This window comes from Vombatus ursinus, unplaced genomic scaffold, assembly GCF_900497805.2.
Source record: "Vombatus ursinus unplaced genomic scaffold, bare-nosed wombat genome assembly UNPS02014830.1, whole genome shotgun sequence".
Lineage (NCBI taxonomy): Eukaryota > Metazoa > Chordata > Mammalia > Diprotodontia > Vombatidae > Vombatus > Vombatus ursinus.
In genome coordinates, this window is record NW_020954608.1 from 53,211,661 (window position 1) to 53,224,082 (window position 12,422).

The window sequence follows — 12,422 nt, forward strand, 5'->3', positions numbered from 1 at the left end:
AAGAGTTGGACACAACTGAAACAACTAAACAACAAAAATGAGTTTCTGCTAACTTGAGCTCTTCAGGCAGAGTTTGTTAGATGTTGGAAGCAGTTGGATACAGTAGAAAGGCTCTAAAGTAGAGGTTGGCCTATCACTCCTTTTAAAAAAAAATTACTCAGCACTCCCCTGGAAATCTACTTTCTTTAACCCTTTAATGGTTTTTTTTTTTAAATTTGCATCATTTCAAAAATATATACAATCTTTTTTAAATGACATCTTAAATTTAATAATTTATTGTAAATTTGTGAGTTTTTTCCTGCATTGGAATTTTGATGATGCAATATTGCATCATACAACAGTATAGTGTGGTATTGTAAACAAGTCACTACACACTCATATTCCTGCCAATGCATACTAGACTTCCCGATAATGCACGACACGCTCGCCTGCCAACACTTGCTTGTTAAGACCTGTCAATGGACTTCACCACTAATCCATTTTAACTTGTATTTTGTGTGTTTATTTGGAAAATAATGTAATCACTACGACTTTGACTCTGTTATGCAACAGATGAAACATGTACAAACAGTTTTTCAACTTTTTTTTTCTCTTCTTTTCTTATGCTTCTACCACCTCCTTATATTTATTCAATGCCCCCCAATTGCACCTGACACTATTACCTCCCCCCTGGATCTGTTCCAGCTCCCCCCAGGGGTGGTGTCGCCAACTTTGGGAACCCTTGGCAAGAGATCTAGGTTCAAATCCTGCTTCTGATGCCTTCTGTCTTTTTTTTTTTTTTTTTTTGGTTAGACAATGGGGTTAAGTCACTTGCCCAGGGTCACACAGTAAGTGTGTGATGTGTCTGAGGCTGGATTTGAACTCAGGTCCACCTGAATCCAGGGCCAGTGCTCTATACTCTGTGCCACCTCATTGCCCCTGATGCCTCCTTTACTATCTGTGTGATCTCCTGTAGATTTCACATCTTTCAAATGAGAAAATGAGACTAGAAGATCTTTGACACCCTCCTATGTCCTAGAAGGGACATCTGTACAATTATAGGTTGGCCCAAGATGGCCTCTTGGGTTCTTTGGAGTCAGGAAAGCATTGAGCGTGGAATCAGAAAGTCTTGCCACTTAGTAGCTGTGTGACTCTGGGCGTGTTACTTAACCCCTGTTTCCTTAACCGTAGGATTGGATAATCACAGCACCTACCACACAAGGTGGTTGTGAAGATCAGTTGATTATATTCATAAATATAAAATTTGTGAAGCACTTAGCACAGTGCCTGGCACATAATGTAGTTGGTGCTTAAGAAATACTTGTTTCATTCTTTCCAACTCTGAGATTCTCCTTTGGGGAAAGCAGAATTGCCAATAAAGATCAGGAGCCATTTCAGGGTTCCTTTCCTGACATTAACCCAAAGTCATACCAGTATGCCACCCTCTCCCCCCAAAAAGGCCCTTAATTCTTTCATTGTACTCCCGGTAGGGTGAATAACCTCCCCATTCTGATTGCCGCTGACAACCAGATGTTTATTTTGTTAACTGTGGCCTGGATGCTGGCTAAATTTGTTGACCAGGGTAGATTTAGAATGTACGTTGGCTACTTAATGTTTTGTAAAATGGAGTGAATAGACAGAGACTTATGGAAACATGAGACTATTATCTATCAAGTATTATATATCAAATGAGATAATATTTGTATAAAGCACTCAGCACAGTGCCTGGTACACAGTAGGTACTATATAAATACTTATTCTTTTCCCATGAAACCTTGCCCCTGTGGTTTGGAAGATAGTCACATATGTCAAGTTGAGTGGAGGGCCCTTTTTTCCCCTTACACTTGGAGACATCAGGTCGATGCAGGGAATATCTCCAGCTGGCAAGTGGCCCTTAATGCCTCGAAGAGTAGAAAAGAGTACAAACTCTGAGCCAGTCAAAAGTCTGATCCTTGTGGCCACTCATGGAGAGGGAACCATGACCCTCCAGCAGCCCAAACTAGCCCCTAGGAAAGCTAGATCAACTGCCTAGGGCTGTGTGCTTTCAGAAGGTTATGTGATGGTAAACTACACCTAGAAAGCTTTTGAGGAATGCAGATTTGTTTCTCTCAAGCTCACACCACTCTAGGCACATGGGTCCAAAACCTTAGCTAGACCAGCCACTATAAAATCGGTGGTTCTGCTTGATGGTGAGGAACAAGCCAGGAAATCTTACAGATTCCTGGGATTTAGAGCTGGGAAGGACCTTCAAGATCATCTAAGTCAACCCTTTCTTCTTTCAGATAGGCAAACTGTTCAAGAATTATTTATTAAGGAATACAGGACTAGAAGCTTCTTCCCCTCGACAAAAAGAAAAAAAAAAAGTAACAATTGGTGATGGTGAAAAAAATCTCAAAAATAAATAAATAAATAAAAATTTTAAAAATCTCCCTGCATCGCCATTGTCACAACCACCACCATCATTTCCTAGGCTAATAACAGGTACCATTTTTCAGGCACCACCTTCTTCTTTGGATAGGCTGAAGTTTTTTGTAATGCAACCACTTTCTAGTGTATAAAGAGGGAGACTGGAACTGTGAATTCATTGGTATAGGGAATTCTCTCCATCGATACAGGTCAGCACTTTCTCTTCATCTTATAATCTTTAGAGAGTTGTCTAGAGAATTGAAAGGTAAAAGTGACTTGCCCAGGGTCACCCAGCCACTAAGAGTCATAGGCAGACCTTGAGTGCTCCATCAACTATGCTACAACGGTCACTCATGTGAATGAAGGTATTGGGAAACAATATTGGGTGGGACGTGGCCATGGACTAGCCTAGGTGGTTAGTCACTTGATCTCGTGCCCGTATCTTGTTTGCTCTTTGCTAGTCTCTACCACCTGTGCCAGCTGCCGGTCTTCAACTGGGTATGGCTGAAGTAGGTGATTTGTGACCGGGATAACAGTAAACTGTCTCAGTCTCGGCCAATTGTCTGGGAGTGAATAATAAATACATTTCATATAACAGACCACGTTTCATGACTGTGGTTTGAAATATTTTGGCAGTTAAATAATGGCTAAACAATTAAGCTGTACAGTAGAATTGCCAAAGATACTTTGCTACTTTTATAACCTCACCCCCATCATTGTTTTAGGGAGTAAATAGTTTACAGAAATTTCTTGTAGGTCCTCTCCCATGGAAATAAACCCAGAGGCTCCCAGACTGGCCAGAGCGCCCTTGGCTCTAGATAGCAGCTACCCTCTCTTCCTCCACAAAGGCTCTTGATAAATTGGGACCCCAACAGGAAGGAGCCCCGACTTGTGCTTCCATTTCAGGTGGTCGAGTGGCCATCCACTTCAAGTGGGGCAGTTACATGTTTAGGTGACCAGAATAAGTCACTCAGGAGCCCAGACGATATCATCAGAACATCTATTTAATGCTTTCTATGCATGCTGAGGCAGAATGAGAATCTCATAAATTGGGCCGGGGACAGGGAGGAGCTGAGAGTTGATTCAGGAAGCAGTGTAGCTATCCATCCCGGCACAGGTATATCAATACCATTGTCCCCAGGACATAGCCCAGACCCTTCAGCTGATAGTAGCACCCCAAGGCTCAACTGAGTAGACAGCCCTTCACTGACACTGACAGCCAGAGTACTTACAATGGGGAGCAGGCCCACCAGGAAGTCTAGCAGGATGTCTGTGGTCGGAGAGCCTTCATACACAATATGTGAAGCTCTTGGTATTAGAGTTTGGACACTGATAATGCTAATGGCTGGGTACCTTGTGGTTAGCTTATACAAGCAATTAATTCTATGCTTTCTATATCTTGCAAGAAAGCAACAATTGCTCTTACCTAGAGATCTTTGAGGGTGAAGGAATTCTCAGTATTGTGGGTTTTAACAAGCAGTAGATGCTTGGGATAAATATATTGGGATTAGGGAAGAGTTTCCTGTCATTGAAAAATAAAATTGTGTTTTGACCTGAACGGACAACCAGATACTTGGGGCATCTGAAAGAGACATTAAATATTTTTATCCCCTTGGACCCCCTGAGGATACTGGTTTTCAAAGAAAGAACTTGCCTGTTGTGATAAAAAATGGTATCAAGAGAATCTGATATATAAAGTAGTTTCCCAAATTCAATCCCAATATGTACTTCTCCGATAAGAAAAAAATGAGAAGTATCATCATTCCAAACAAGTCAAGCTCAAAGGCTTCCCTGGATTTTATTTATATACAAAAACCCCTAGGTGATCTGGGAACTCTGTTGCACAGCTAAGTAGCTACCGTTTCAGTGGAGGGAACCAAGGAGGGGGCAAGTGTCAGGAGGAGCAAATAGGAAATTTTCTTTTCCTTTTTCTGAGTCTCAGAAAACTAGTCCGATACCCTGGTGCGATGGTCATCCCTGAATTTTATAACCGTCACACCCAAAGTCCGAATTTTCCTAATCGAATGCCTGATGCCTGATGCGCGTGCGAGGCCTGAAGGGCCTGCTTGAAAGAATGGGATAAACCCTGTGGTTGTTGAAGAAGTTAATACTGTAATCCTAGAGGAGAGAATGCTCAGTGACAGATGACTTTTTCCATGAGTCAGACCCGAAAAGCTAACATGCATTTGTTTTGTAAAACTGTAGCAGCTTGTCGTTGGCTGCAGATCCTAAGGGTTATTGGCTGAAAATAAGGGTGGAATTTCCCATGGAGACAAAACAAGCTTGCCCATTTTAAAACCCAGCCGTACTCTGAAGGCTTTAAATGGGAGCCTGTTTCCGGTTGGGCCACTGTATAGTTTGGTCTCTCCAGCTGAAAACCTCTGGCTCCCGTCTGAGAAAGGGCCTTCAAACCCCAGAACTCTCTTCCCCTTCTCCTCGACCTTCAAGCTTCCTCGGCTTCCTTCAGCCTCTACTAAGGTCCTACCTTCTGTAAGAAGCTTTCCCTCTTAATCTCAGTGCCTTGCTTCCAAGGACATCCCCAATTTATCCTGTCTGTATCTTGTTTGCTCATTGTCATTTGCCTAGTGTCTCCCTCATTAGACTGGGAGCTCCTTGAGAGCAGGGACTGTCTTTTGTCCTTCTTGTATTCCTAACACGTAGCGCAGTACCTGGCACACAGTGGGTGCTTAATACACACTTGTCGACTGACCCGAAAAAAGCCACCATCCTCACCACCAGCCTGTTCCCTAGCTGTCTAAGTAAAAAAATAGAGAGAACCATTAAGACAGCTGCATCTATGGTTAGAAAACACTCTTTCAGGAGCAGCCGGGCCCTGGAGTCAGGAGGACCTGAATTCAAATCCAGCCTCAGACACTTGACACTTACTAGCAGTGTGACCCTGGTCTAGTCACTTAACCCCATTGCCTAGCAAAAAGAAAGAAAGAAAAGAGAATACTTCTGCTCCGTTGTCTCATAAAGAATAGCCCTTTATGCTTGATTTTTATAACCACTAGAACATCTGTTCTGTGTAAGTGATAGGGATGTTTTCTAGACACTTGAGTTCTGTTAGTGCCCTCTCCTGTATCCATGGTCCCTCTGTTATATAAAATTGGATTTGATCAAATTTGGAGGAATCTTTCCATCTTCATGAATTGTAAATCATTTTTAATTTCTTAATCACTCCTTTTATGAATAATGGCTTATATTAACATAGCACTTTAAGATGTTGCAAAGCACTTTACAAATTTCTCATTTTCTCCTCAAAACAATTGTGGGGAGGTTGGTGCTATTATTGTCCCCATTGTATAGAGAGGTCAAGTGATTTGCCCAAGGTCACACAACCACTAAATGTCTGAGGTTGCATTTGAACTAATGTTGTTCTGACTACACATTCTGCACCATCTTTCATTTAATTCAATAAATAATGTTTAAGTGCCTATTTTTGTGCAAGACATGGTGCTAGGCTCCAGGGATCCATGGACAAAAGGATGTCAAATATTCTTGGTTCTCTAGAAGCTTGCCTTGTTGTGCTGGAGGCTACGGCAAATCCACAAATAAGTAAATGGAAGTTGATTGAGGAAGGAAAACACCCAGAAATAGGGCCCAGAACTGGAAAGGCTGAAACAAGATAAGGAATCTGCGCCTTCTGAGCATGGGAGTGAGGAAGGGCGTCATTTAAATGCTCGGAGGCAGACAATGACATAATGTCAGGTTCAGGAAGTAGCTACTTGTCCAGTCTGGCTGGAAATGGAGAGTTCATCAAGAAGATTGTGGTGAAACAGAGCTGGAGAAGGAGGTGGGAGCCAGATTGGGGAATGCCCTGACTCAACTCATCCTTTCCATGCCCCAGGTAGAAGCAGGAAAAGACACCAACCCCACTGAGCTGCGGGGTAGCCGAGTGGACAAGGACCTTGGCCTGCTAACTCCCAACCAAGAGGCATTGTTAGTAGTAGTTAAAAGAGCACTGGACTTGGAGTCAGAAGTCCTGGGTTTATCCTGCCTTCTAAAAAATAAAAATTTTTAAAAATTTAAAAAAAAACTGGGCCACCATTAAAATCTAATCTCCAGGTTTGGAATAACTTAGTTTAAAAACAAAAAAACAAAAACAAAAACAGGGTCAGCTAGGTGGCGCAGTGGATCTAGAGCACCAGCCCTGGAGTCAGGAGGCCCTGAGTTCAAATCTGGTCTCAGACACTTGACACTCACTAGCTGTGTGACCCTGGGCAAGTCACTTAACCCCATTGTCTAGCCAAAAAAAGAAAGAAAGAAAGAAAAATCCTGCCTTCTAACACTTCCTAGCTCTGTGGCTGTGAGCATCACGTAAACTCACTGAACCCCAGTTTCATCCTCTTTAAAATGGAAATAATACTTGCACTCTCTGTGTTGTGTAATTGTTTTGAGGAAAACATTTTTTTCTGAGCCATAAAATGTTAGCAGACATGATCTTTTGTGGTCGTATTGGCTCCCCACAGTGCAGTTTATACCTATTGCATTCATCATCGTATGGTAATGCAGCTTGGTTCTAAGAGACCCAACATTTAGATGTAACCTGGGTTTGTACTCCTCCCCCGTATAAGTCATTCAACCCTGGGATTGTCCAGAAATTATAACCATAATTACAAGTATTTTACAGGAAACTCAAGTGACTTGACATCACTCTAGATAGGTGGTGGTCAGTGAAGGCAGAGGAAGTGTGAATTCTTGGCTACAGGCCCTCGGCTTCAGAGTCACCCATCTTGCAAATGCATGCAAAGCTGTGGCTCAGTACTGACTTGGGCCTGGGGCTTTCTGGCCTGGATGTGTTATGAGAACCATTACTGCCGATCTTGAATAAGTCCATTCTCAAGCCTATGTTTTTCCTATCCCTAAATTGGATGTGGATATCAAGTGTCATGATTGGGAATGAACAAAATGCCCATAAATGCTTGAAGCTCCTGAAAGAAGCAATTGAAGAAGGGTACAAAGAGCACTGGCCTGGAAGGCCGAGGGCTTGGCTTCAAGTGCCAGCTGGGCTTTTTAATCTTTGTGATCAGGCAAATCACATCTCTGGGACTCTGCTTCCTCACCTGAAAAATGAGGGACTTAGTTTAGAAGAGCTCTGAGGTACCCTTCAGGTTTTATCTTTATGACTATCTGGTCCTAGCATCATAATCTCAACACTATCTATATTAGTAGTTATCATTTTAACTATAATTCTGTGTATTCATGAGAGGCAGTACACCATGCTCACAAGGTCTTGAAGACCCAAGTTTTAGTCCTACTACTGTGGCTAAGCACTAAGGGAGGTTAAGTTCTTTGCCCAAGGTCACACAGCCAACACTTCCAGAGCCATCTACTCTGAATGGATCTTCTTTTACCTGTTTATATAGTTGCTTCTCCTTCATTAGAATGTAAGCTAAAGGCAGGGAAGTTTTGCCTTTTTTCTTTGTATCCTATGACTTTTAGCAGATCTAAGAAATTGGACCTGTGATCTCATTGGCAAAGGGAATTCCTGGTGAGAAGCTTCCTCTACCAATGCCAACTTGGCACTTTCTCCTTAACTAGAGTCATCAAAGGTTGACTGCACAAATAAAAACAATGCAACCAAACTTAGAAGGAAAGCAGAAAACCAGGGAAAGAATTTTACTGCAAGTATCTCTGATAAAGGCCCCTTTTCTCAGATACGTAGAGAACTGTATCAAAGTTATAAGAATACATGTCATTTGTCAGTTGATTAATGGTTAAAGGATATGAACAGGTAGTTTTCAGATGAAGAAATCAAAGCTATCTATAGTCATATGAGAAAATGTTCTAAATCACTATTCACAGAGAAATGCAAATTAAAACAACTCTCAAGTACCACTGTACTCGTTTCAGATTGGCTAATAGGACAGGAAAGAAAAATAATAAATGGTGGAGGAGATGTGGGAAAACCAGGACACTGATGCACTTTTGGTGGAGTTGTGAACCGATCCAACCGTTCTGAAGAGCGATTTGGAACTATATGTCCAAAGGGCTATAAAACTGTGCATACTCTTTCATCCAGCAATACCATTACCAATACCAAAGAGATCAAAAAAAGGGAAAAGGACCTATTAGTACAAAACTATTTATAGTAGCTCTTTTTCTGGTGAAAAAGAACTGAAAATTGAAGGGATACCCACCATTTGAGGAATGGCTGAACAATTTGTGGTATATGATTGTGGTGAAATATTGTGCTATAAGAAATGACGAAACAGGCAAATTTCAGAAAAACCTGGAAAGACTTATATGAACTATTGCAGACTGAAGTGAACAGAACCAGAAGGAGAACATTGTACACAATAACAGCAATGTTGTATGATGAACAATTGTGAATCACTTAGCTATTCTCAGCAATACAGTGATCCAAGACAATCCAAAAGGATTTATGATGAAAAATGCTACCTGCCTCTAGAGAAGGAACTAATGGCATCTAAGTACAGATTGAAGCATAATATTTTTTCTTTCTTTCTCTCTCCCTTTCTTTCTGTTTTTTTTTTTTTGGTTCAAGTTTTCTTCCACAAAATGATTACTATGGAAATACATTTTACATGATTGCGTATGTATAACCTATATTAGATTGCTTGCCCTCTCAGAGAGAAGGGGGGGAGGAATAGAATATTGAACTCAAAACTTTTTTTTAATGAATGTTAAAAATTGTTTTTACATGTAATTGGGAGGAAATAAGATATTTTTAAAATTTAAAAATTCATCCACATAAACATTAATGATAATCATAGCTAGCACTTCTATTAGCACTTCAAAGTGCTTTACAAATATCTCATTTGATCCTCACAACAACCCTGTGAGGTGGGTATGCTCATTATCCTCATTTTACAGATGACTTGTCCAGGGTCACACAGCCAATTACTGTCTTCATGACTCCAGGTCTGGTCTTCTATCCACTAGCTGCATTGATAAGCATCTCCTTAACTATGATCCTATATGAGGTACTTTATGAAGAACATCACATACAAAGCTATTCCTATTTTCTAGCAATTCACAGTATTAAGAAGCTGGCAGCTCTTCACTTTATAAGACTTACCACTGAAGTCCAGTTAGACCATAATACTACCAGAGGACATCTTCTGTGAAATTTAGTACACTATCCATTTCCCTGAATCCTTAAACGTTTTCTTGGCAAATTAGGAGGCATGTATTCTCCATAACATCCCAACCAGTCTTGTTTAAAAAGAAAAAAATGGTTGATATCACTCTCGTTTCTCATCACAATAGAGAAATGGAGAGCTAGAGAAGCCCACTGATTTAGCTAGTGATCCAGTTATGTTTTCTGCCTCTAAATTCTTGCTATTTCGCTATGCATTTTTCTTGGGCCTAGTGTACAAAATCAACCAGTGCAGTAGATGTTGTTTGGGGCTTTTTGTTGTTGTTGTTGTTTTTGTTTTTGCAGAGCTGTGCTAAGGAGCAACTGAGTGTGTTTTTTCTTCTCTTCCTTTTGTTCTCTTAGGTGTTTATATCTTGATTGGGGCTGGTGCCCTCATGATGCTGGTAGGTTTCCTGGGCTGCTGTGGTGCTGTGCAGGAGTCACAATGCATGCTGGGCTTGGTGAGTGTCCCTTTTGAAACTGTCTCATCGCTCCCCTCTGATCCTGTGTCCCAACCAGGCACAGATGGCACAGAATCCCTCTTTGGCTTCGAATAGAGTTCTCCAAGGAAATGATCCCAATATCTCCCTAGCACTCTCTTCCCTTATGGTAGACCTCCATATCTATTAGCAAGAGATGGGGGTGGCGGGTGGTTAGCCTAGTTATATCTAGTTCTCCTTGGTGGTGACTGGTTTTCTTTTCTTTCCTCCTGAAATCTATTCCATGGCTACCCCTAGGCAACTAAGTGCCAGAACTTTGCTTTTTCTTTTTTTGAAGACCACGTTTGCTTTTTTTCCCTGAATCCACAGGTATCTTTTTTCCTCTCTCCACCAAAAATAACTCCAGTTCCCTTAACTCTTCCTGGCATCTATCACCTCCTTTCCCTTTTCCCAATATTTAGGATCTTTGCAAGTAAAATGTGGCCATGCTTTTGTAAATTTATCAATTTAGGAGCGACTTTCTATTATCTGTATTTTATCTCTTCTAAGTCTTTGGCTTTTTTTTTGTGACTTTTAATCCTACTGCTACTATAATACTTTCCCTTTTTCTCCCTGACATGTGACTTAATTATTTGTGCTCCCAGAAACCCCTTCCCTAGGGTTTCCTTCTCCTTTGTTTCAGGATGCATTGAGAACTCTACTAAGGATAAGCTTAAAATTGTATAAAACGCATCCTGAAATCCCATGCTCTAACTACTTTTATGTGTGGGGGGTTTTTTTTCTCCTGACCCCTGTTCCTCTTTTTGTCTTTTAGTTCTTTGCCTTCCTGTTGGTGATTTTTGCTATCGAAATAGCTGCTGCCATCTGGGGTTATTCTCACAAAGAAGAGGTAGGCTTTGCCTTAAAGGACTCTCTTTCATTTCTTGGAGTAGTCTAGATTCAAAAGGTGTGGCATTGTTCCTGATGTCTTCTTTACCAGTCTTTAGCAAAATCTTGGTCTGTTATGAAATAACATAAACACATGCTCACATACACATACATGTGCATGTATGTACATGCTAGGGACCATCTCTGCTCCTTCAGTTGAAAGTGTTGAGGAAGTCTTTGGTGGAAACTAATGTTTCTAATTGGCAACAAGCTAATTATAACATCCGGTTGCCTTTTCTCAGGCCTCATCCCCTTTGGCTCTTATAACACTTGGGTGAACATAGTGGGCTACCCTTTCCTCAATGCCCCTTGCCATCCCAGCCCTACCCCCTTAGCCCCCCTGCCAAAAAAAAAAAAAAGGACCTGAGAAGACATAGCCTTCCCAGAAAACAGAGATGAGATGGACACATTAGTATCCTTATTTAGTCAGTATATGTTTATACAGTACCTGCTCAGTAAATGTAATAAATATTATAGAGGTTATAAAGCTGTAGGAAACAAGGTTCCTCCCCTAGTAGAGAAGATAAGACGAAGACAAATAACCAGAATACAAGACAGAACATGATGAATGTTCTGAAAGGTACAAAAAATATTATGAGTCCAAGGGTAAAAGAGGTCTCACCTAGCTGAGGGGATCCAAGAAGATTTCATGGAAGAAGGTAATATTCAAGCTAAAATTTCTAGAGGCAGAGATGTGGTGAGAAATTTCGAGCAAGGAAATGGCATGAGTGAGACAAAGAAATGGAGAGTCATTTAGTTTGCATTGTAAAGGAATGACGTGAGAATGTCACATAGGGGAAAAGGACAACTCAATGCTCAAAGCTAGAAAGAGATTTCTCTCTTGTCCTTCCTTTTTATTAAAGCTTAAAACTTCACTAAGACTTTTGAGACACCACCCTCTATGTACACATCTACTGAAAGAGGGAAAGGGGGATGAGCACTTATATAGAAATGGTTTTCAACAGTTGCTACAAGGAATGAGCAAAAGGATTTGTGGAATAAGTGTCTTCCTTGTGTCCACCTGTAGGTGATTAAGGAGATCCAGGAATTTTATAGGGAAACATACAACAAAATGAGGACCAAAGAAGGCCCCTACAAGGACACCCTCAAGGCCATACACCATGCGGTAAGTCTCCCTTCCACACTTAGTTTCTCTAATTTCTTCAAAGGGAGTGGGGATGTGAGTGTGTGTAGAGGTCCATGTAGTGCCAACTCAGTTAATAGCTGAACCAGACTTTTCTATTCTGTCTTTTTTTAATGTGCCCTGTGCTTATGCCATTACAGCTAAATTGTTGTGGTTTGACTGGAGTTTTGGATCAGTTGATCACAGACACCTGCCCCAACAAGGACTTGGTCACAGCAGTAACTATAAAGGTAAAAACAATAATTTCTTCTCCTCACCACACCATTCCACTCCAGCTATATTGGCAAGCCACCATTTAATCTCCAAGCATCTTCTAAATAAATCCCTTTTCCCCTCTGGGGTAGCAGGTAGCTTTGTCTTCCCTGTATGATTCTCTTCTGCCTCCATTTTGTCCATAATAGCAAAGCAGGTGGAGGCTGGG

At 41.1% G+C, this 12,422-nt stretch overlaps 1 protein-coding gene across 1 annotated transcript in view; it reads left to right on the top strand.

Annotated features, from left to right (window-relative positions):
- The window catches only part of CD9 (CD9 molecule), a 54,987-nt gene that overhangs the window by 39,326 nt on the left and 3,239 nt on the right, over positions 1-12,422 (top strand). Inside the window, exons 3-6 of the mRNA XM_027838775.1 lie at positions 9,854-9,951; positions 10,745-10,819; positions 11,885-11,983; positions 12,142-12,231. Of these exons, the coding sequence (XP_027694576.1) occupies positions 9,854-9,951; positions 10,745-10,819; positions 11,885-11,983; positions 12,142-12,231 (362 nt within the window). The remainder of the gene's footprint in view (positions 1-9,853; positions 9,952-10,744; positions 10,820-11,884; positions 11,984-12,141; positions 12,232-12,422) is intronic.